The 26,334-nt window shown below is 40.0% G+C and overlaps 1 protein-coding gene across 1 annotated transcript; it reads right to left on the bottom strand.

Moving 5' to 3' along the window:
• Positions 1-1,007: 1,007 nt before the first annotated feature.
• Positions 1,008-25,490, bottom strand: lmo1 (LIM domain only 1). The gene is made up of 4 exons (XM_010793169.1): positions 24,757-25,490; positions 10,661-10,874; positions 3,116-3,241; positions 1,008-1,783 (listed from the first exon to the last, which is right to left on the bottom strand). Exons 1-4 carry the CDS (start codon positions 24,776-24,778, stop codon positions 1,678-1,680), a joined length of 468 nt encoding a protein of 155 aa, XP_010791471.1. The 5' UTR covers positions 24,779-25,490; the 3' UTR covers positions 1,008-1,677.
• Between the last annotated feature and the right edge of the window lie 844 nt (positions 25,491-26,334).

The raw sequence follows: 26,334 nt of genomic DNA, 5'->3' as shown, positions 1-26,334 counted from the left end.
CCTCTGTCCAGACTGACGTATGGCATGTTACCTGTCAAAGAACTTGAACTTAAATTAAATGGATCATATGATCTAACAGCCAATTTGACCTCTGCTTAGGTTATTTTTTCTCTCTAAAAGAATGATGTTTGCTATTTCCAATTAGAATAAATTATTCAATTTATCATGTAGTCAATCAAAAAAAATAACTATTTGGTCACAAAAATGAGTTCCACTTTTATGTTACCATAATTTCTTACTTTTATATGTTTGACATCATCATTGTAAACTTACAACCTTTGGATTTTTGATTAAATGAAAATAACTTACTTTCAGTCCTGTAATGAACTAATGTGTTATTGGTTCAGCTTCTTGTGACCCAAATCCAAAATAAACTACCGTATTAATTATCAGTAGAATAATTAAGATCAAAAAAGGTCTGATAAAGAATGCAGCACACCCTGCGGTCATAAACCTTTCTTGCATGTTTTTAGTCCATTAAAGTTAATTACATCTGGAATAATGTGATATTTCTTGAAGAAATCAGAAGTGCACAATGAGCTGCTTAATTAATATAGAAACAAAGCTGTTAATCACTTACAGTACATGGTGTTATTTGCAGGAAATTATCTTCAAATGATTCTTTCTCAGTGTTTTCCTTTTTCTTGTTTAAAGATAGATCCCAAAAAAAGTATATCTTTGTTTATTAACACAACTACATGTGATAAGCAAATTCATTGACATGAATTATCACTTGGAGGATCAGCTAAATATTTGACAATATTCATTAACCAGTCTTCTGGGAAAAGTACTTTTTATTACAGCTCTGCCCCTCTATTGCTGATGAGTTCAAATGATCTCAAACTCAATAAGCATTTATTTTCTCTCTAATTTATCTGCTATTGCATTTCATTTCCAGGCCGATTCACCCTTTTAATCAGATGGCAATTAGTGAAGCATGACTGACGGAGAGCAGCTCAGCTTAACGCACTTCCTTTCATGACACCTGCACGCTCACAACAACACAGTTTGGAGAAGCATTCTTTTATTCCCAATAAATCTTAAGTAGTTCATTTTAAACAGCATTTCTAATTCCATCAGAACTCTGAAAAATGTAATAAAACGTGTTTTGTTGCATCATGTATTGAAGACTGTCTTCAAATATATTTTCTCTTGCAAAACTTTTTCTAGCATTGCCTTTTTTGGAGACATGATTACATATCAACACGTGAGCCGACTTCCTCCGACAACTTTGGTTTTGGTAAAAGAGAAAAAAACTCACTATATGAACATTTAAGAATCTTTAATTCACACTAGTAATAAAATTGCATTACATTTCATAAAATAAATGTTCCAGTTTATATATACAGAGAAAACAGACTGTACATACCCTCCAATGAACCATTTCTAAAAGGAAATTAAAACCAACCGGAAACAAATTTCACAAAACATACAAGCAATACAGTGCTCAGCTAAGCAGGCACAACTGTACATCAAAATCTGTAACTGCTCAGTGTTGGGGTGTGGGAGGGGCAAAAAGTTGAACATTTACAATAGAGTCCTTAGGGACTGATAAAGGGGTCTTAAAAAGTATTGCAGGCAAGCAGACAGACGCTTGTCTTTTTCCAAGTGCAGCAGAACATCCATTTCGTGTGTAGCTGAAGTGTGGAGCTGATTGTTGCTGCCACCAGGCTCCAACTATTGAACCTGTGAATCAAAGCTTCCATTCAGCTGGCCCTCCTCATAGTCCATTTGACACAAAATCATGTTGTTTTTTAGGAAAAACTTGTCCCCCACGCAAAACCTGTTGGTAGAGAAGCACAAAGGCGGAACTGTTGTTAAAAACACAAAGACGATTTATGTTGCTATTAGACAAAGAGGTGTTTGTGTGTCTGCATGCGTGGCTGGCTGACTCTGCTCTGGCAGTGTAAATGATGCATTTAAGATCAGCAGGTAATGATGTTCCTGTTTGATAGCTCACATACTGTAGGTTTGAGATGTTTCACCTGACGAACCCTGACACTACGCCTTGTCAGATTCAAAGCCTGTTTTGATGTTCATCATAAAAGTGTGGCTTAAAATAAAAGTGGATTAAAACCCTATAATTTCAAAGCAAACAGACACAAGCACAGGTCAACTCTCCCCGGCCTGGCAAAAAGGTGCTGGCACCAAGGGGCTAACATAGGGTTAGCTTCTTCACACATCAGTTTGGTTTCAGTGCCTAAGAATGTTTTTCCTCTGAAGCCTCAAAGTCAATTCCAGAGGGAAGATACCACGTAACAGCCTGCCCGACTGATGTTCTTCTCCATGCTGCTGTTTGTCTGTGTGACACAGTGGAGACAGCTCCGTAATGTGACTGAAGGGGAGTGAAGATAAGAATATGGTCGAGCATAGCTTGGCTTTAGTAATGAGAAAGGCTGGTAAAACGGTCACAGCCATGGCTACTGTATGCTGTGCCAGATGAGACCTGCTTCATGTGTACCAGCTGAGAAGAGAGGCTGCAGTCATAATTCCCTTACAGCAGGTGTTCACTATGGTAACTGAATGTGGCCTGCAGAAGGTTAATGGGCTTGTGCTGTGTGGAGGAACAGGGTCACAGCACCCCTGACAAGCATGCAAAGGACGTTCTGCTCCCAGAGTGCTGCCATTAACGACAGTATATTAATGGGAAAAAGCAATATTTGGGTATGTCATATTCTATATGTATCATACCATAAGCTCTGTGCTCAGTCCAATTTCCTAATAGATCCTATCACTATGAAACACCATTTCACACATGTGTAGGTCCGGTCTCCCTTGCTGCAGCACAGTACCTTTTTTTTTATAGCTCCCATAGCTCCTAGCAGACATAAGAACACACGCTAATTTTTGAATTTTCTGGATTAAAAGATTTACAGTTTCAGCCACAAACTGCTTCAGTGTCGCAGTAGGTAATAATTACCAGAGCATTAAAAATGCAGTACACCTTCATTTTAAAATACCACACAACCTTTTTTTCTAACTGAGACTTGTTCAGTGGTCTGTTATAATATAATAGCTTTTTCAACAGCTTTTAATATTTAAGCTATTGGCCATTTTATCACTCCCTTTTTTTTCAAAGGCAATGTTGTTGTGCAGTTATGATGCTCATTCTTACCTCTGGTTACAAAGCTGACAGGCAAAACAGTCCAAATGGTAAACATTATCTCTGGCTCTCATCACCATTTCAAAGGCTGGGATCAGTTTACTGCAGGCTGCGCAATTCCCCGTTGTACCAAAGAGCCTGGAAGACAGAGAGCACAGACAGAGATTAACCCACCTTCCCTTTACCTTGATGCAATAAAAGAGCAAACAAAAATGTACTGACAGCAGGAACAAAAGCAGAAAAATGCTGCAACGAGACGAGAACATTGTGAAATCAAAATACATCGAATGTAATGCACACATCTTTCTTGGCACCCACTTGGTATTTGTGTTAATGAGAGTTACAAACATAGATCTTAATTCTCGGCTAATGATCTAATTAAAATGATCACATGGTTTTAATCTCCTTTTTCAAAGAATTTCTTCCACTGCACTAGAGCAATGAAAACTGGTATGATCAAGCCATTTGAATTGTTGGGTTTTCTTTTTTCAAAACGTAAAATACACAATGAGTTCATCCGCAAACCAAAGCCAGCTAGATTTTTACATAAGAGACTACATCTTTAAACGTAGTCAAAAGTTTACTTTAAATGTTTGTTTTTTTACAAAGATACAGACTCAATTGCTTCTCTTTGTTCTCCGTCTCCTTTCATTCAGAGCTCCAAGCCTGAGACAGTGATGGGAGATGCAACCTTGAAGAGTTCACTAAATGTTTCACAGTGAACAGACCCACTGCTCGAACGGCACTGCTGCTTGTTTAGGCTTATTAGATAGAATAGGAGCCAAATGATAAAGCTCACAAACATAGCCAGGAGTCACTGGTGTAGATCTCTTTTCTCCTCCAAGCAAAGAAACCTCAAATGCTTTTCCCAGTCAGATTTACATTTTCATTTTCCAAGCGCCTGCCCCTATGTTTAATTTTTCGATTCCGAAGCACAGATAGATTTATATATTCTGCAGGAGAAGGACCGTTTCACAGCTTTGCAAGAGGGGATAAGGCAACAGCAGATTGCCATTCCAACAGTATGTTAAACACTATTTCTCCAAACTTGTAGGGGCTCAGACAGGAGTTACATTGTTGATATTCTGCCTCGTTTATGCTAGTCCCATCCAGTTACTTTCACCTTGTTAAAGAAAGCGCCTGTCCAGCAGCCCTGCTTCTAATTAGGGGCCACTGCCCCAGAGGAGCCGAGAGACAGAAACGGAGGGAAAAAGGCAGTTATGTTCCATGAGAGGGATTCACACGGTGCTAAACAGAGACATTGTTACAACTGGTTAGTGTTTCAGTAAAACACTACAGGCTCTCAAACAGTACACAACTGCCACCCACGGGGCATTATGTAACAAAAATAAGTGACATTTAAAACAAACCACATTCAATTTATTAGATACAGATATCAGTGCCTTTTTTTTCCAATACAGTGTATATGTTTTCCTGGTAACCCTGATTTCCCTAACATGTAATGATGTAATGAAGGCTAATTATTTTCCATTTTGTTTTCTATTCAATTAAAACATATAACCCACTGCCTACGACTTCCTGTGCCCTCCTGCCAGACAGGTTTCCACACCTGAGCTCTACACTGGACTGAAGGGTCACAAAACGATGTCTTTCTCTCTCCCTCAGGGAACACAGACTACAAAGAGCCTGGAGAGCCTCGGTCACTTACAGAGTCTGACATGAAAACACCTACAGTATAACTGCTCGTAGGATTACAGAAACCCTTCTCCATTACGCCCCACTGGGCCTCGGACATGGTGCTGACTTGATACATACAGGTTGTGAAAACGCCTGGTGGGAAAGCCCAGCTTGTGGCCGACAAGTTCTACCTTCAGTCAAAGCAGGCTGAGACACCCGTGGCTAGTTATAACCTTTCAGCTACATCTGTATTCTATACAAGTCAATGCTTCAAGTACTGTCTGAACAACCTAATTTCCTTTTTATTATAAAACACAGTTTGTTTTTTGAAAAGCTCCTCTATAGAGCTGTTTACACAAGCAACTCAAGCTACTGTAGATTTGCTGCATTTGTACTTTAGCCTAGCAGAAATATAGGCTGTTTTTATGGATCTCTTCTCTCTCTTAGTGTATATTTGTGCAAAAACATCAACATTTTTATAGTACATCTGGCCCTTTGAGTCTGACAAGGTATCTTTTATAAAAAATGGGTTGTAGGTTTGATTAATTAGCAAGCCGAAAAGTGTATCAGTTTTAAACTAAAGTAAAAACATTATGCTAAAAGCAAAGAATAGCTTCACACCCTCTTGGTGGAAGTGCAGTAAAAATGAAGCTACAGTCTGATTTGTGATGAAATATTACAGACAGTTATTTGGCATAGTAAATAAATGTCTTCAATCTTCATAACATGAAGAGTTCAAGTGTAACAAAGTTTTATTTTTTGTGGTCTTGATATTCAAAACGTCACTTGGTGGTACACATGTTTGTTCAATGTGCAGACCATTTTTGACATGTTCTACTGTCCAGCACCTAGTATTTATCATCTGGATGTGTGTGCTTTTGTAAAGTAGCTCTAGTTTATTTTGCATATTGTCCCATTTGTGCAGTTCATCAGCCAATAATGAATGTTCCTAGGTTATAACATGCAACAACAACATGCAGCTTAATTGGGATCCTCGTGCTAAAGGATGTTTACAGCCAGAGAGAACTGTTCAAACACATTACTCTCTTCTCTTGCTGCTCCTATCAAGCTAAAAGCATCCAAAGTTAAACCATCGCTGCAGCAGTCTCATGAGTAACAGCTGAAGTGGAGCTGCGTATAGAAAGCAATGAATGTTTCACACCAAAACATGATCTAGAGGCATTGTAAAGGTCAAGGGATTTGATGTCAGCTGAGAGAATGCACTTTGTGACACCAAGTAAAATACATGCACACAACAAGTTCCATTCAGGCTTTTCAAAGCAGAGCGAGAGCACACAGGAATGGATTGACCGTGATAGTTATCAAGATTATCTGGAGGTGAAGTATTGACGATACTGATAAAAACATCTATAGAGAAAAAGTCATTTGAACAAGCCTATGAAGACTGTTTCTTACCTTGCTCCTATCAAGAATACAAAGAAACCATACACAGTATATACTGTACATCATGTGTACGCACGCACGCACGCACGCACGCACACACACACAGAAAACTATGTTACTACATTTGCCTCCTCCTTCTTGAAACTTGAATGGCTTCCTACATTGTGGATTACCTTTTGAAAAACATTCATTCTTGTCATTTACAATAGATACAATTTTCTGCAGAATTCTCACTTATTGTTCTGACTCATGTTCTGTATTGTAGGAGTGCAGTGGCTCATGCCCTTCAATTTCCATGGTCATTTGGATTAAATAAATCAATATTCTCAAAAGGAAAGTGAAAACATAGTTTTTCAGCATTTCTATTTCAATAGAGTTTGAATGGTGACTTCCTAGAAAATATGAGAGTATTGTTCAGAGCTGCCGAAACACACTGAGCACGTACGGTTTTGTAGATCATCAACATTTTACAAAGTGTCCTCTTTTAAAATAGCTTCTGTTGTTTCATTCATTGATTAGGAGCGCTGATTCTGATGCAGTGTATTGTGAAAGCATGTTGGCTATTAATATTGTTACGGATTTTTCCCATTTCTTTGACTTCGCTCGGATATATTAATGACCCCTTTTATAGTACATAATAATTACAAGGGCTGCAAAGTGGTAATAGTTTAGTAAAGAAAGTTAATTAGAAAATATATACTTTGTCTAATTAATTGTTATATTATTCCAACATTTCTTATGTCTAAACAGTTTATGGTATAGTTAACAACCACATATGACATAAATAATGCTGTAATATTCTTAAATTTAAGAAACTCAGATTTGAGAACATTTGACTTAATAAGTCTGTTGTATATAATTATATATTTAAATATTGTATTAAAAAGTCCTTAAACCCTCTCTCAGATTATACTGTATGTCTTTGATAACGTGATTGAAAGTATTCATAATTATAATATTTACCTAATTATTTTCATATTTTCTTGTCGGGTAAACGATTACCAGTTAAACAAATAATTGTTTACAGCTTAGGCCTAAAGCCTTTAAAATATTCAATGAACACTTCGCTGCCTAATTCCTGTTTGCTACAATCTTCAACAGAAATACTCAGTCCTCCTTTAAAGAACTCTTATTTTCTCTGTGTCCCGCCTGAAGACCCACCTCTTTTCCCTCGCTTTCGAGTCAGTTTGAGTTATGTTTTATCGATTGTTATGCTTTTATTTGTCTGTCCATAGCCCTTATGTGCCTTTTATCTATTATTGTAATATTATATTTTATTATAATGTTATGTCTGCTGTGAAGCACTTCGGTAAAACCCTCTGTTTTTAATATGTGCTATATAAATAAAGTGGATTGGATTGGACTGTGTGCTGATGTGGGTTGTTGAGAAGAGAGTTTGATGGCAGGAAGGTAAAGAAGCGCAGCTCTCCTTTCTCTGTTATTTAGTTATTACAACCACTCTTTAAAGAAAGGAGGGCCATCTTTAGTTTGTTCAGCTTGCTGCTCTGCTAACATCAAACCTTTAAAGCTCGTACAGAGCATCCTCTGCCTCTCTGTGTTGCTTTCCTCGGATAGCGCTGTGGCTCTTGAAGTTTTCTTCCTGTTCTCTGAGCTCTTTGAGACTTCCCAGCCAGCACAGAGTCTGTCAGATTTCTTAAAAAGGAAAGCTATTAATGCATGCATCGAATGTTCTGACCCTCCCCAACATTTGCGTCTTTTGAAAATCTGTCTTGCTCAGAGAGGAAGAGCAACTGTTATGAGAGTACAGCAATTGTTAAAGAAGAGAATTGATTTGAAAAATAGTCACATCCAGTGGAGCTATCACCTCCCCCCTGCTATTTCACTGGTTTGTGGATAACTTATAATGTTCATTATCTTGAAAACGTTTTCCTCTTACAGTTAATTATACCCCATTTTGATAAGTGGATGACTATTATGTCCTCTCTAATATATGAAACAGAGGATTAAATGATTTCAGACATCAAGTCCTGATGATCACACCATTACTGAGTGTCAACCCTCTGGTGAAGTTTTGCGATTCTGGGCCCTAGAAATAAAGAAAAACGCCTAATTACGGTAATCTATTATTCTAATTTATAATAAAAGAGACTGGACAAGTAGAAAGAAAAAACACTCTTGATACCGGGAAGTGAATGTCGGGGGTATAAGAAACTAAACTATTTGTTGGTGCAATGGTTTGGAGGACACTGTATGTTTGTATCTTAATGTTTGTGTGTGTTCAATTGTGAGATTCAGGAAAGCGTGAGTGCATTCAATAAGTTGCTAATGCCACTGAAGGACAATCACAAATTGAGCTCCTATAATAATTAATGTGAGCATGGCAGGGATCCAAACTCTGGAAAATAACCAAAATGTGTTTGATCCACCCGCTTGTCTTTAATGAAGTGCAGGAGGCTAATTCAGTGCACAGATTTAACTTCAGTACTGCAGGTGAAAGGAGCCGCAGTCTAGCTATACAGGAAAGAAGGAATGAAAAGGAAACGGAGCGGCTGCATCACCTACTTTTAAATCCTCCCGTCTCAAACCTCCTTTTCTTTATACACAAGGCAATGTTTTTAATTTGTTTCATAATATAATTCATATCAAGCATCTCTAGCCATTAAGTGTTCTGTATTTGTCGCAGGCTGAAGAGCAGGCGGGTGGGATGGATTTCATTAGGCAGTCAGGGGCAGCAGAGGAGCACAGAAAGCTCTCTCCTCCTCTCTCCTCCTATTCTTATTTTAGTATTCCTTAACTCTTGATTTCATATGTCTTTCTTAGTTTCTCTTACCATCTGTGACCTGTACATTTTGCTGGTCTAATGTGCGAGAAAGCTTTTGCTTCTCCTCCACAGTGCCAGTTACGCACTTATGGCTTGGGGGTTAGGTTGCTGTCCTTTCAGCAGATGTATTTTACCAAGTGAAACTTTAAGCTACATCATTTTTTGGCCTTCTCTTGGTCATTTGCCCATTTATTATTACCTCATCTGCCCCATCTGCCCCTTCTGGGGGCAACGTCAGGTCTTAGTGGACCTCTCACTGCATCTTAAAAGCATTAACTGTAGGTGGGAGCTGATGGATGGTAATGGCCTATCTCAACGTAACGTCCCTAAGCGCCTTTCAAGTGGGCTGCGAGCTTCTTCCAGGTCAAAAGAAGAGCTGAGATGTATGTAAAATGTCATGGAGAAACATGAGTGAGCTGGGAATAAAAAACAAGTTGATTAAGACTCTCTTTTTGATTTTTGAAGACATAAGAAAAGATACCTGCTGTTTTTAAATTAGAATAATGAACTGTCAAAAGTAGGTGGTAGCAATAAGCTGGAAGTATCAGTGATGGAGTAATGGGACAAGTAAGCAGAAGGGAAATGGGGAAAGGGGGAGGACAGGGAGATTTAGGAGGGGGGGCCAGGGCGCTGGCATCCCTAAGACGGCCCCTGGAGGATTCCCTCTCAGATAAATGGTAGGATCTCATTGGGAATGTGACTTAATGCCCAGGAAACGGTCATGTTTAATTTAACAAGCAGATGGCAGGGGCATCTGAGGGGGGGTATACAGAGCCAAAGACACTGATGAAGCAACAAGCCCGCCTGCAGCTTTCTCACAGCAAACAACCCTAAGAGCCGGTCTACTCCATGACAAAGTCTTCTGTGTTGATGTCAACATAGAGGAAACATATGATACATTTTAATTTGAATAAATTACATTTGAATTATATTGCATGCTTATTTTTGTAGAATTTGTTGTTAATTAAGTGAATAGATCCATCTGATAGTGTACAGTAACTTTCAATGTTTAAAAATCATTAACAAAAGAGATATTTTAATATGATATGAAAACAACCTTGTGAAACCACTGCTCATATTCAAACTGTGACTAGGCATTTCATATTCTGGATGCAGTCAAACAGAAATATCATGACAGCGTGACTCATGTTTTGATGGTTGCACAAGAATTTGTATAAGTTATATAGTATTGCATTTTTAAGAGTTAAAAAATGAGGAGACGCTCTGCTACTAAAACGCCCCAAATGTTCCTTTTTTCTGTATAATAGGATTGTGTTCAAGCAACGTAAACCAACGTTACTTTCTGCTATATGCATTCTGTAGAGAATATCACAAGAAACACTAAAAACATAACGTTTTGATGTGATAGACATCTTTGCATGAGTAAGGTTTAGATATCAGTACTGTTTCTGTGAATTTGAGCCACATGAATTCAGGGCTGCAGCTCATTTTTAGATCGTGCAAAATGTCAGTTCCTCAAAGCCTTAAAATGTCGTCTTTTGACGGTCTAAAACACAAAGAAATGTAGCTAAATGTTATTGAAAATAGAGAAAATTCTCCATATTTGATGAGCTTAGAATCACCATCTTGATTGGAGACTCCAAACGGTACCAGGAGGTATAAAAACCCCCACAAAAAAACCTTTGTGATTCTTTCATGTCACAGAGCTCTAAGGATGGCATGGCTTTTGTGTTTGTTGTGAGTGGAGAGAGGTGATTGTGTGTCTTTCTTGCCTCAGGTAGTCCCTGCGACAGAGGATGAGGTTGGCTTTCGTGTACAGGGTGGAGCCCACCTCCCCCAAGCGGCAGTCACAGCAGGCACATTTGAGACAGTCCTCATGCCAGTATTTGTCCAGGGCCTTGAGCAGGTAGCGGTCTTTAATCTTGCGATTGCAGCCGGCACACCCCTTCTGTTTCCCTTTGGGCTGGACGGAGAGCATGGGCACACCTGTAGTGATAAGGAGACAAACAGCCATGCGTGATTTACGGCCCGGGAACACGAGTGACTTTTCATGTTCTCTTTTTGATAAGCCGGCTGCTTCTCCAGGCGTCTAAGCCTGGCCTCGCGCGTGGCCACAGCACGCTGCCTACCTGCTTCATATGCATTAAAGAAAACATTCTTCCATGTAGATAGGCTCACAGGTCACATTGCACTACAAAGACCTCACTTACTTGTTCCACTCAGAACATGCTGTAATACAAAAGTTACATGATCACTTGCAGCGGGTTTCAGAGGAAGGGGCATGTCCTGTGTATTTCTGAGGATAAAAGACACAATGTTTATTTTGCTTACTGAGGTATTTACAGCGTGCTGAGTAGTATGTTAGTTACCTGCCATTTCATCAAGCCCATTTCCCTCAACTGTCTACAGCTGTAAAAGCTCCTCATGGGCTTTGTTTGGTATAGATTAACATTAACCTTTTAAAAAGCCTCTGACCACAAAAACGTTGCTACCAGACCCCAGTGAGATATGTTATGGCCTAAGTGCCTTTTAGCATACACTCACTCTCTGTGTTTCATACACACACACAAACTCTCTCACACGGTTGCACACTCAAAACCACAAACACACACACAGTGTTCCCTACTCAGAGCATTACAGCCTTTCCTCCTTTTACACTTATCTGTACTCATGTGTCGGCAACGAGCGAGCCTAAGTTACCAAACGCGCAAATTGCCCTGCTGTCACGCAGGTCCCCTTTAAGCGTGCCTTTTAGCCTCCTAAAGGACAAATAAAGTCCATTTAATAACTGCACTAAACACTAATAGTCTATGTGTGGCTGACATTTGTGTTTGGACTAAAAGCCCCCCTCAGGCCACTGCTGGTACAGAGACAGGGGCGCGCAGCTCCCCTCTGTAGCACTAACAGGTCTGCCACAGCTGAAAGCACAAGACAACAGCTCTTAAGACACTCTCTCACACACTGAGCTATTGATCCATCTAAAAGAACACACAGTGGACGCCACTTGCCACTCTACTTTCAAAACACATTTCTCTCCCTCTAAAAAAAAGACCGGACACTCTGCATCACAGGGGGTTAGGCCAGCATTTTGTATGTGTGAGTATCTATAAAGGCCCATTTAAAAGACACGTTGAGCTGAGTTATGTACAAAATGTTTTGTGTGTTTTGTGTTGTGTTTCTGTGTTACTGTTGCACTCTAGAGATGTGCAGTTGTACACTTTGTCCCGATCAGATAAACTTTAATTCCATTTCATCAGGAGGAAAGTATGCACAGTTTTAACAATGTTACGTGTAGATGGGGTCATTCTGTAGTTGGAGCTGCTGTTTTACTGTAACGTCTGTAGTTTGCTTTACACAACCTCAGCTGGTAACAAGCAACTGCTTCACTCTGAGCACTGTTTTTCTCTCTGCTGTCAAGTTAATTCTCTTTCACAAAAACATTATACCACGTTTCAAAGGACTTCTTCCGAACAGAAAAGCACATTTTCTCTCTCTCTTTCTGTCTCTCGCATTTGCACACACATATCTGCACACCTAAATGGACTCACAAAGTACCTTATTTGATCCAGATTTGCTTTGCAGTTTTTGGCCATCCACACATCAATAATGCTATGAATGTAATATAATTAGCATTTCCCCTTTTTAAAAAGAAAAATAGGAGAGCTTGTTAGTCAAATGTATGGCTTTGGTTTATATGTCAGTAAGTGCTCTGGTGCTGGTGAGCCATCTTATTTCTTTATCAGAAGTGGAAAGGAGAGGCTAATTGGTCCGGTGCTGCTGATGGGAGCCATCAATTAGTGTTCTACCTGCCCTCCAGCTCCCTCACCTCCCTCCCTCTCAAAAACAGGCCCCTTGAAGCTGGCACATTAGGATCACAAAACCTGCTATAAATACCAATGTTCAGTGTAAATGAAGCTAAAAAGCTTCAAATTCAAGCCACACTGGCTAAGGGCGGACTCTTCTACCTGCATTTCATGGCTTGTTAGGGGAGCTCTCTGCAGGTATGCCAACAGTGCTCGTCTGACAGCCTTCTACAGAACTAAAAACAGTCTTAATGAGGAGAGAGGAAAGGCCTGTGTCTGTGTCTGTGTACATGCGTGTGCTTCTGAGCCTGTGTAAAGAAAAAGAAAGGAGTTGCTGCAACTCCCTCCGGGATCACAAAAAACTTTAATTTGCCTTTTATGACACCTAATTAGTTATTCTACTCAAATTCTTTGCTTTAAATGAGAGAACTAATTGTACAAAAAGGTCGGACCCCCACCTCCAGAGAACTACTCCTAATTGGTTGAGACCACTACCCGCTACACACTCTTTAAACATATCACGTTTGTGTTTTACATCACGTTTGAAAAGGCCAAGGCTTAACCTATCCTGGAAATACTGCATGCTGCTTTACCCCTCAATTGGATGCACACTTTGTTGGAAACCCTGCTCAGCATCATCAAAGTCACAACAGTGAGTCTGACACTCGTAGCTTCATGCTAACGTCCTGGTTCTTCAGTCTTCGGCTGTGAGAGAGATGTCTCAACGCAGGAATGCCTAATGTCTGCTGAATAACCAGTACGCACATTCAACTGACGCCTCCTTTCTTGAAGCCTTTGCAGGGAACACACATGGGTTTGATGTCTCCTACCAAAACAGCCTCTAGCTTTAATAGTAGCAAGCACTCGCTCAAACCCACTAAACAAAGAGCAGTGAGAGAAAAAAAATGTGTGTGTAAAGTAAATGTCTTTTCAATTCCCTTAATGCCACGAGACATTTTCTTGCACCTGTCACCACTCCCGGCGCTATGGAGCGAAACTGTGGAGTAGAACAGTACCTCCCGTGCTTGCCACCTCCCAGAAAGAAAAGCTGCATTATGAAAGGAAGCAGCAGACTAGGAGGCAGCCGCCACTTAATCCAATCCATTTAACAGATACAAGTGCCACTGACCTTCCAGTGTCATTTGATGTCACCAAAAGCAAGCCTCTCCACATCACGATTCATCCTCAAACAAGGGATGCATTTTACCCCTCAAAGTGGAGAGACAGCACTTGCCCTGCCAAATATTCTTCCTGAGAGAGAATATAATTTGCCATTAGTACTGTCTGTAGACGCCTGTCATCGTTCCCTTCTACATCCATCTACTTTCTTTGAGATTGTATCTTTCAAGAATATGTACAGTTAGTTTTTCTCAGCCCAAGCAGTCTGTCAGAGCATATATTTTCTATTATCGAGATAGCATCCGATTTCTATGTTACCCCATTTGGTCTTCACAGCTATCAAAAAATCACATCAGTCCGCTAACCTTTTTGATATATAGTGTGCACTCATGGAATTGTTTGACATGAGAGAAATGCAATTATCACATGCCCTCAGAATGGACAGGAGTGTGTAAAAGAAAGCTGATTTCCACCTTTATTCTATCATTACCACTAACATGTTTGGTTGCTAAGAATGCAGGTGCTGCATACAGTACTGTAAAAAGGTTTCCTATGAGTTCCTGGCCCATTATCCATGCTGTGTCAGGTCATGCAAACTAAAAGATTGGTTAATAACTTTGCTTCAACTGCAGAACCAGGAAATAATAATAACCATAATACAAATAATTCACGCTATTTGCTAAATTCTCCACTGTCAGGGTTTCTGTCTGTTTTTGGTATGAAATAGTCTAACTGTATGTTCTGAAGCCTGCAACTATCAATTATTTGTATTGCTGATTAATCTGCCAGTAATTTTCTAGATTATTTGAATATGTGTTTTGTACAACATTTAAATTCTTATTTCCTACAAGGCATGGCCGTTTGTGGATCCTTTTATATAATATGATGCAACAGCTAATTGTTGGATATTTTTCTTGAAAATTATTAATTTATCATCAAATTAGATGCATATTTTTTTCCAAAGAAATTGAATAATCATTGCAGATATACTGCTAGATATACTCATCACATCTTTTGACCGATCTGAAGTCAAAACCAAAAGATTTTCAATTTGCTAACAAAACTGATTAATGAATTATCAAAATGCTAGCAAAACCATTTTTATGTTGCCCAGCTTGTGAGTGCACACTACAACATTGTCAGGAAATTGACTCACCATTCTATACTACACCACACACATGATCCCAAAGGAGCAGCTGCTCCCAGCCGTAATGGTAGAAGGGACAGTTACATCTGATTCTGTGTTTTGTTAAATGTCTTTTGATCAATTAAAAGCGCTGACGCCATGGTGTGATGCAGACGCTGCTGGTTCATGGGGAGGTAAAGGATCTTGATGAGAATCAGTCAGCCTTCCTGACACATGGGGAGGGAGGCGGGCGTTCAGGAGCTGGGAGCTGGCCCTGGGTGGGCCTCCTCTCAGGGGCCCCTATAATTCCAAATCCCAGCTGCAGCGTATAATCCACCAGCGTGTTGAGTACACAGACTTGGAAGCTCAGGGAAATTAGATACTACATTACTTACTGATTGCATGTTTGCTAAAACAAGTGCATTTGTCCTCGTCATCATCATCATAATCATCATCCCTATCACCTCATTTAAAGCACTCCACACATTAATGGCCTATGATGAATCTATAAGCTGCTGCATGTGGTTACCAAACTACTGCATGTCAACACTACATTACTGAATGAATCATTTAAATACATCTTGAAATACAAATTATATTAAAAACAGAACATAACAGGGGCAGTGGAAAATCCAAAATGGAACTATAATAACAAACCTCTCGGCAACTCTGCAGTGAAGCTGCGGCGGTTGATTTCTCTTTTATTTTTCAGCCACCACTGTAAATGCCGTGGCCATGGCAATGCCTAATAAAATGTGTGCCTAGGCCAAGGTGTCTGCCACTAAGGTTAATAGGGATCTCATGCAGATGTCTTGCCATTGTGTGCATGAATCAGCCCCTTTCATTCAGCGCCCGTCATCGCTGTAATTGAGCCCATAGACACGTTTCTCTATTGCCAAGACAAAATACAAGACATCTGGTAATAACATCAGCTGGAATACACATGCCCGCTGAAAGCAGACTGATGAGTGTATTCTGAATGATAAGCAAAATAAACACTACTGATTCATTGTGTCATTCATGTTCCTATCCTACGCTGGAGCATATGCAAGGAGTAAAAGAAAATATATGCATGAACACACACTCACAGAGAGAAACACAGTCTCTCTCAAATTAGGTAGTTTCTTACAAGGCCCAAGTCAATATTACATTTCATACCAACTGTGTTTTTTTCTCATAGTTTGCTGTAAGAGCCTTCTATGTAACTGTAAGGCTTGCTACATTTCCAGATGGTTGTGTATGAATGCTGGGGTCTGTGAGGTGATTTCTCGGACTGTATGCACGCTATGATTATGACATAATTAACACCCACAGTAAGTGGGAGAGAGAGCAGACAGGGCTGGTGCGGATGAGGAGGGGACTGTTCATTAACAAGATGCACTCTCTCAAACTTTGCAGCTTGCTGTGGCTAATAAGCCCCGGTGAAACGGAGCCCAGCCGTCCCTTGCATTGACCCTGGCACTGCCCAGGATAAGGGAGGGTTTTGTCTCCTGGAATAATTGCTCTTTTCACATGTTACAAGTGTCCTGACCCCCACGGTCGGCAGCCACTTTCCCTACCATAATTACTCCTGATCCGCTCCAAATGAGTCAGCCGCATTAGGGCTGCAATAACACTGGCCCAGCTTCAAGCGCGGCATGGGGAGTCTCAGCAGAGCAGCCTGGAACAGGACTGCCTTTTCTCTCGGCCCACGGTCATTTCCATCACGTCAGAGGTGCATTTCTTACACTTGAAGTCAGCACGAAGGCCCTGGGCCCTTTTCTGAGGCTTACAGAAGGCATTGTTAGCTGCTAGTGCTCACTTCTCACTGTGGTTTTGGCACCAGACTCCATCCCAATTAACTGAAAACTTCATTAGGGTGTTTTTTCCACACTTTTCAGCCCCCTATTATTTTTAATTTATTCACATGGGCTTAATTAAAAGAAATGTATCACAGAGATATGCAACAGCTTTCTAATTAAATTCATTGCAGCTTTTTTTTTTTTAAGACATGAAACTGGCAGAGTTTCCAAATTATTACAGAAGGCGACTTGTTCCAACACTTGGTTGCTCAGTACTATGGTGAGCTTAGAGCTCTGCAAGGTAAGCTGTCAGAGAAGGAGCAGGAGCAATGGGGCTAGGAAATGAGAGTGAGGGGAAAGATGACTGAGGAGGAGGAGAAAAGACCCAAACATGCATGTGTTTATCATGCAGGGTTACCCCAAATAAACCCATGAGAGCTTTTAAAGAGGGAGGATGTCTAAGTGTTGACACAGCAAGCAGAGGATTTGCTAGTTCATCTAGCCAATCAAATGTGGCTGTAATTGTGTTGTGCTTTGTCTGGTGTTGCTCTGAGGTTTTTATATTTTGAAACCTGCCAATTTAATGTCAATAACCATGAATGCATCTTCATTTTTGATACAGCCTGAGATTGAATAAAGAAAAAATCTGTCTACTCTCAAACTACATACTTTTAAACTTTGATAGACGGGGCAATCTTATCTGCCACTTTGTGATTCCTGGCAAAAAGTAAACTTTGAAAAATAAACCATTAGACCTGTCAGGGCCACCTTCCGCCATCCGGACAGAATAATGCACAAACACTTTAGTCCACATTAAAAATGCATTTGAAAAGGAATAAATGTAGCCCTCTAAAGTTTGTGTCACTCATGAGGTCAGGAAGTGATGTACAAAATCCTCCCCACTCCCCAGCAATTACTGCACACTTATTATTTCAAAGGATATGCCAGGAGACAGGTGTGCCATTCAGGGTCCTCAGTGTGCCGAAAATGGAGGGGAAGAAGGAACACCATACTGCGGTGCACTGTGTGAGGCTCTTTAATCTTGAATAATGCAAATTCCCCACAGGGGGAAGTTATTTGGCAGCACTGGTCTCTAATGTCATTCAAGCACCCACTCCCACACCTGATGGGGTAAATAATTAGGGAGGTTGGTTGAGTGCATTTAGGGAACAGGTCTTCATGAAGACGGGGAGGGATGGTAAACTCAACTGCCTCATGGAGTACAGCCTGTCCTTAATTTCAGAGAGAGGACTGTTGTAGATGTAATGTGATGTTTCTTTAAAAATAGCTTGATTTGAATGAAGTCCTTTTAACACTTTTATTATTTAATTACCTCAAAGACCTGGGCATGTTCCTAAAGGAGAAATTATTGTTACTGGCTAAAATCTAATAGCAATTCAACTATAGAGGACTGGTCTTATGATGAAAATGAAAACGGTGTAACTTAAATTAGGGCTTTCAAGTTTCAGTTTAATGCTGCGTTTGGTGGGAATATGTTTGGATGGCAGCTGTCATTCGCGTTTGAATCTGTAGTTGCCATCAGCAAAGTTAAGCACTGATTAAATCACCAACTTCAATATCCAAAACCTAATCTACCAGCTTTAAGAGGGAAATAACTCCCCCCCCCCCCCTCCCATCCCCTTTAATTACATACTTTAATTAGCTATTTAAGATTTTATTTACTGAAGGTCCTCCAATAAGAGATTAGTTTTCAGCAAGTTGGCTCGTATTGAAGAGAAGGCACCACAGGCTTTTCTATTTACCAACAAGATAGCTTTAGGCTTATATCTTAATAAAGTGTGGTCTCTCAGTCCTCTTTTGGATTCTTATACCACGAGGAAGCTCTTAGCAGCTTTTATAAATGCATGTGGTATTTTGTTTTTGCAAAAAAATAGCCAAGTAAAGGTCATTTGAAGCCCGATTACAACTACTAATTGTATGTGAGGGTGCTGCAAAACAGAACAACTGCTAGGTATAGGGCAACAAAATACCAGATGTCCAGTAACATTTAAACAATTTATGGTTTAACTCCTGTAAAGTTCACGTCATTGCACTTAACATCTTTGTATCCTCTAACTGGGAACCTGCATTCCAAGAAGAAGGAAAATGGATCAGAAATGAAAAGAGAAACTTATATTAAATCTCTGTCTGTGATGCATCAAAGATCACAAAGCTTTAACTTGCAGAGGATAGCCAAAGCTATGTTTTGACATTGCAGAAAACTGGAGACTGCAATGGGAACAGAACCATTTTAAAGATATTTACAGCTAAACAAGACTGGAAGTCTAAAAGCCCCCGCTAGCAGCCCCTAGAGGCTGTGCTGCTTCTTACACCCACAAGAACAATCAACCCTGTCCTCCTCAGAGCCACACTCACACAGGCAGGGCCAAAAACAAATTAAAAACACTTGTAGCAACGACCAGGGCTTTTGAAAATGGGAGATATACATGTAGCATTGGCAATAATTCCTGCTGGCACTGTGATGTGTGCACTACAGAAAGGAAACAGAAGGCCTTTCCCTACGTTCATCGTAGACCAATGCTAATCAAAGCAATCAACACCTTATTAAAAAAAACCTACAAGCACATTAATGTATGTGCTTACTCTCACACGGCTCCACGTTCGCCTTTAACTGCAAAAAGCTGATTAAATACTATCATGTTCACATTTAAATGTGTCTACCTCAAAGTCCCACATAGTTTTATATTCCAATATGAACAAATACCCACATATAGCTAGACCAATAAATGGCATATCGGCTCAAATACAGTATGTAGATAATAACTCATAATGCATTTTAGGTAAAAGATTAATTTGGAAACGGTGTCTCGATAATATACAGTAGTTGCGCTATAAGAGAGCCCTAACAACACATGTATTATTCACATGTAACATGTCCTTGCTCAGTAAGTATCTAAATCACCTTTCTTTAAAAAATAAATCAAAAAATACATTATAAGGAAATGGTCACTTTATTTTGAGTGAGAGATGTTTTAAATATTTACATTGGTATCAGCTTTAAAAAAAACAGCATTGTTCCGGTTATATTACACACAAACATGCATACTGTATATACACCTGCTATACTGCCTTTCATTTAAATGTGCATCATGGGACTATTTCAGTGGGGATTAGACCTGTGTAATACTGAATTAATAATAGTAAATAATGTTGCATTTTGTCACAGGAAAGCATTTTAAGACATGAGTCCAATTATGAGTTGAGATTCAGTTCACGCATGAATAATGCACCATAGTAATGAAATAAAACATATAAACATTCATGTTTCTTCTGGGTCTAAAATCCTTTCAAATATGTCGTTTATGCTGTGTGTGTCTGAATTTCTCTAGGGATTAACTGTACAATGTGCTAACATTGCCTTAGAGTGTAACAGGTGACATGCTATTTCCTTGCTGAATGTTGAATATGTGTATGAAGCTTCCCTTCAGTAATGATCTTTGCAATTTTGACTCTAAGCTGCCAAATAACTAGCTGGTGACATGGTAGTTTTGACATCTGCTCATCTCAAGAACTTTGCTGCATGTCATTCCCCTTTCCCATCTTCCCTTTCTTCTGCACTAAGCCTACGGTGACAGAAGAAAGGAGAAATTATTTTCGAGCAAGCACAGAATACGCTTTACAGAGTGCATCAGAATGCTTATCAAGTGAGAACGCGCAATAGCTAAACAGATCAAAAAAATAGCTTTGTGTGAAAAAAGTGATGATGTTGCCGGACGTGTGCGCGTCTTTTGTTGCGGCATCAACGTATGAATACTTTTTGCCCCCACATCAAGATGAGTGTAGTAAACAACTTGAGAGTTATCTTTGCAGTGACAAGTGGCAGTGACACCTGCTTTCAACAGGTTCAAATGGATGCATAACTAACAATACACTGTTTACATATGTGGTGTGTCATGGCCATTAAACATGGATTACACGTTGTTTAAAAAATACAGTAATACCTTAATACCGAGTCACTGGCTATGGAGGAGGTCATTTGTGTTTATTGTTTTTCGGCGAGAATTGCGTTTTGCCTTTGCTACATAAAAAGGTCTTGTTTGCGTTTTTCTCAGAGCTTGGGATAAATCATTAGGTTTCTCTAAGGTGTTTTTTTTCATTATCAATTCACCCCTGTCGAGCCGTTCGTCGGTTTTGTAAACTGTTTCATTGTAACATTACGACTGATGTGTGTATGCCTTCCGAGTTTCTTATTTGTACATATCATTGTCAATATGGAATCTTTATCTCTGCAACCTTCATGGTTCTCACTCACAGCTCAATAAACGAGAAATTCTTCATGACATTGAAAAAACTGTTTAAAGTGAATAAAAGGGTCAGACTTTGGACCATACAACAGGGATTGTACGTTCCCAGCGATTCATGTTGTACCCTGATCTTGTGGTGAAAATTTGTGTGATAACATGGTTAGCATGTGTCCTCTGGTAATAATAAAAGAGATGCTCTTACTGCGCTAAAGTGCATAATTGAGTTTGTGTGGCACTCTAATGAGTGCAGCCATTTACATCAAAGGCAGGTGGGCGCGCTCGCTAACACGTGTCTCTCAAGTCTCAATTCAGTCCCTTTTGAATTCCACTGAGATTATGGAAAATGATACAGAACTCCAGCACCCGTACATGTGAAACTATCAGGTCTGATATGGATCTAAAGGTTTAGTGGGGACGGACACAATTGTCTCCAGTGAAGAATCTGCATTTTTCACATCAGAAACAGATTACACTGAATGAAACGGCTGAAATGGTATGCAATTTTGTGGGAATTAATGAGAATAGCTTTAGTATAATGCACTAACGGAGAAAATGATACTGCATTGTGCTGAAGATAACGTTATTATCACCTAAGTACCATCTATATGTTTTGGTATTATATTGTGCACATGGGCTACACTCGGTACTGTTTAAAACTTCCACCTTTGACAATCTATGTTTATCTAATAATTAGGGGAGTACTGTAAAGTCCATACAGGTGCCTGTAATAAAGCTATTAGAAGAAACTGTAGTGACTTTAGAAATATATAAAAAATGAAGCAATGTGTTTGTAATAGTGTTCAGGCCCCAGAGCACAGAGATGAGACATAATTTCAATATTTAAAATTGGCAAGTTTAATTTTAAAGTAAGAGCAAACCAATAAGCTGAGAAAATAGCAAATACGAGGGAGAAGATTGCATTCCTTTGGAAAAGTGAAAAGACTTAAGGAACATATAAAAGTAATCTCGAACTGGAAATTAGAAATCAACCCTCAGAAACCAAATAACAGAAAATAAATATTACCGTCCACTTTCTAAATCAATAAAACATTGCTACGAGACAGTATTACCATGGTAACACCGGTAAAGAATGAAGCAATTCTTATTATTTCAAAATAAAAATTGGAGCCTGAAGCCCAAGTTTTATTACAGCAGCCGACAGATCACCAGCCTGTATTCATCTGAAGCGTGGCTTTTCAATCACATGCTTTATGAATGTACACATTTCACTGGACAGGATGATAACAGGGTCATAAATTAACAAGCAAAGGTAACCAGAAAGGTATCAGTAGATGAAGGATATCTCTTCTGCTCAAGTCTGCACAGAGTATACTATAGTTGTGTTAATGTTCAGCAAAAATGTGCTTTCAGTGTGCACCCACTTGCTTCTCCTGCACTTATGAAGAAGGAGAGAAAATGGCTGAGTTGCTTTTTCCTCTCAAATTAGACGCAAATTGGAACTTCATATCACAGGGTGAAATAAAATGTTGACACAGAATTTGGTACATGTGTTGCTATTCATTACCAACTATGACCTGCGTATTAAGGTTATTTCACAGAGCAGTGCCTGTATTCCTTTTACAGTCCTCCTCCGTGCTGTTTGACTCAGTGCTCTACCAGGAAGAGAATATTATAAGCTAATAACTGCAGCATCTGAGAGTATGGTGATAGGTTTACGCTGTGTATTTACCTTGTGATGGACAGCGCAGAAGACATGTGCAGGAACATAGAACTAATTAAAGAAATCTTTTAGTTTTGATTAGAGACTGCGATCCGTTTAAGATCCTAAAATAAACGTTTGAGAATAATACTGTGGGAAATTGTTTGTAACAGGCACATTTTTTTCAATGGAGCTTATATAGGGGTCACATATTAATTTGTGGTTATTGCTTTTGTTGCACACATTATTCCAGACTTCAAAAAATGTCAGGTTTCGGTCTTGCAAACAAGCAGCAGCATTACTTTGTTGCCAACTAGGATGGGAGATTTAAACAAGAGACCAGACACACTCAAGATCAGTTTTATAGGCCACATAAGGACTGAAATATGAACACTTAAGCACTGCGCACAAACAAACACAGTCATAATAGTGAATCAATCAAGAGGAACAGACAGTAATCATACACATACACCCATGTGGCTACCCAAAACACTAACCCACACCTCCCTCTCTGCATAAGCACACATTTATTTGTGCAGGCACTAAGTGGATACATTAGACAAGAAGGTTTGAATTGACAAGCCTATAACTTTAGAGCAATAAACGCTAAGAGGCACCACAATGAAAGAGACCAGATCTAGCAGCTCTGTTGACAACCTGGCCAAAATGCTGGAGCTGCATGTCGGGTCCAGCAAATAAAGGGTGAAGCTTTTAGGCAATGAGCAGCAGGTGATCTCAGCTTTTCTGCAAGTCCTAATGCTCCTAAAAGCCACTCTCCCTGGTTCTGTAATTGGGCATCAGTAGTTAATGTAGTATTGACTGCATTACATGCTCCTGTGCATCCTTTCCCACTAATGCCATTTGCATCACCTTGTACATTTACCATATTGCTTAGCCAATAACTGTTAAAAGCAATCTGAATCATGAATCATATAGGGAACTTTTAGCTAGACAGACATCCAAAGGAGACAATTTACAGTTGAGTTAATTTGGGTACATTTGGAGCGCGACATGGATTCAGCCAGACAGACCAATTTATGTCTCTGCCGCAATCCTTTTATTGGTTTTTAGACGTGTAAGTGAAAGGATGCTCTGCTAAGAGATATGAAATATCCATTTTCAAACATAAATAATGGGTTATGAATGCATCCATTACTTTCAGAGGAGGAAGAGCTCAGGATAAAGTCAAATTGGCAAAGGCTATATACTGTTCTTTGATAAACAAAACAAAGAGATATGTGTTTTAAGGTTAGTGGAGGTTGTCATTGTGCATGTCAGCAGGTGGTCAGCAAAACAACCCCTTAAAATACCCTTAAAGATAGAAAAAACATCACACAATAACTTTTTTTTCCGACAACATAAACCCCTTTAGTACTATATCACCATTAACATATGATAATAATGCTGTTTAAATGTATTTAAATGAATACACATTAAGCACCATTTAGACATGAATGTGATAAATGCACTGCACATCTCAGCATCAGTTTAATCCAAAATAGGACGTCATTAGAGGCGAGTTTGATTTAAATAAAAATTAATTAGATTGCCTCACCCATTAACCTAAATACATTGAAATAGATAAGTAATGCAAGTAGGCCTATTTGGATGGAAAGTGAGCGAGCGTTCCGCGGCGCTATCCATAATTTGCAATCAAGTTAAAAGCACTCTGCTGTCATCTCCCATCCCGTGGTGATGTCAAAGGCTGCCTCGCTAACTTCACAGACGCAAAAAGCACTTAGAGGAGGAAAGAAAAGAGGAGCCACATGCACTGCAGCGTCTGTGGACTATCCTCAAACTCTGGCTCACACATCAAAACGCTCCACACAATTCTGCTCTAAATAAACATGCAACTCTCTTCCGAACTGAACTGCAATTTGGCAGGGGCAGTTTATTTGTGCACCTTAACTTCATGGTACAGAAAGCAGCCACAGTGTTCTTTGCGAAAACACCGAGCCTGTCGTGACTAAATGGGATTGAAAAGCCGATATAAAGCGAAGGCTGTGGGTGCGCAGGGTCCGGGGCGACAGGAAACACTTAACGTGTAAAATGTCAGTAGTTTTGCCGTGTTACTCCCCAGGTTATGGCATACTACGGTGGGAGATGTTACTCACCCTCTTCCTTGTCCAACACCATCGTCCTGAGGAACGAGGAGTCCTTCCCCGGGCGATCCGTCCTCGGCTCCAGCAGGCTGCACTGCTCGCTCTCTCCCAGCTTCTCCTGGAAATGGCTTTGAAACGCGCGGCTGACTAGACTACGCCTCGATAAACCAAAACCCTGGAAAGATGAATTTCCGTGTGCACGTTTTCTTTCTCTCCTCCTATCAATACTAATTCATACGCGAAATACGACCAGATATGCGGCGAGATCCCCCTATCCGGACTGAACTGTAATGCAAATAAATAGCGATCAAACAGCGTTGGTTGCTCTTGATAAATTCCATGCGAATTAAAAGAGGCAAAACAATGAAAAGCGATATAAATCTAGTGTCGCCTGTATCTAACTGTGCACACACGGACGGAGCAGACGCTCAGACTGAACGGCTGAGCTTTCCTTCGCTGTTAATATTCTCTCTTTCTGGTTCTCATTTGCTCCGAGACAGCAACTATATTCAAACAAATCCAATTGCAAATCTGACAACTGCTAAAAGCAAACTCACGCAACCTCTCTCCCAGTTTATGTGCCGCGCTCGCCTCTGCTGCTACTGAATAAATGCGCGCAGTTTCCAGAGACCCTCGGATTCCCCTGTTAATTAAATCAATTCATTATGCTCAGATCTGATTAGCAGCCCTTCCCCCCTCTTTGAATCAATTATTCAATACACAAACATAATTGCTTGTGCCAGAGGTGTCTAAGTATTAGCTTATTTAACTCCAAGGACACTAATTACCCCTAGGGCAAGGGAACTTTTCTCATTAATTCTGACAAAACACAAAAGCACAGCTAAGGGAAGGCGCGTGTGTGTGCGCGCGCTCGTGTGTGTGTGTTCGCGAGCGAGCCTGCCAGTCTGCATGTGCGTGATAGAGGGGGAGCAGGGGGGCGCGCGCATGCACGGAAGGTTGTATTGATGCACGTGCGCACGGACGCGGGTGCGCGTATATGTCAGAGAGAGAGAGAGAGATAGAAAGAGAGAGGGAGAGAGAGTGATGCTGCTCTGGTGTCTGGTACAGTTAGAGTAAACATAAAATGCGCTTATTATTTTTCTTCTCCTTACCTTTGTTGCCGCAGAATTTAATAGAAATAACATCTAATTGCGCTCTATTTAACAGTTAATTCGTGTCCAGACACAGTTATCATACAAGCTGCAGATAAACAGTAGTTACAAAAGAGACAGCACAACAGATGGGCTGCGTTTTTGATTAGTGGGTAGATAGAAGGTTCAGTTTCGAATCTGGTAATATAATTGTTGCCTGTTATTGCCAAGATGAAAGTGTTGCTGTTTCATGGTGGAGCCTTAAATAGCACCACTTTCACTTGCCCTGCGGAGACTGTTAACCAATTAAGGGTGAGATCCAACAAAGATTAGCCATTTAGGAGAGTGGAGTATAGCTACAATAATGCTGGTTCGTCAGCCGCCAGCAGGCTGTCTGTGCTGTGAGCTTGCTCAGTCTGTCCTGGCCTTCTGTTACATTTTGCACCACCCCTACTTAAAGCACATCATCATTAGCTACTCTATAATCAAATAATAATTA

Source organism: Notothenia coriiceps, unplaced genomic scaffold (genome assembly GCF_000735185.1).
Source record: "Notothenia coriiceps isolate Sejong01 unplaced genomic scaffold, NC01 NC01_scaffold00037244, whole genome shotgun sequence".
Classification (NCBI taxonomy): domain Eukaryota; kingdom Metazoa; phylum Chordata; class Actinopteri; order Perciformes; family Nototheniidae; genus Notothenia; species Notothenia coriiceps.
Note: the sequence above shows the minus strand (reverse complement) of the source record. Positions and strands in the feature narration are given on the sequence as shown.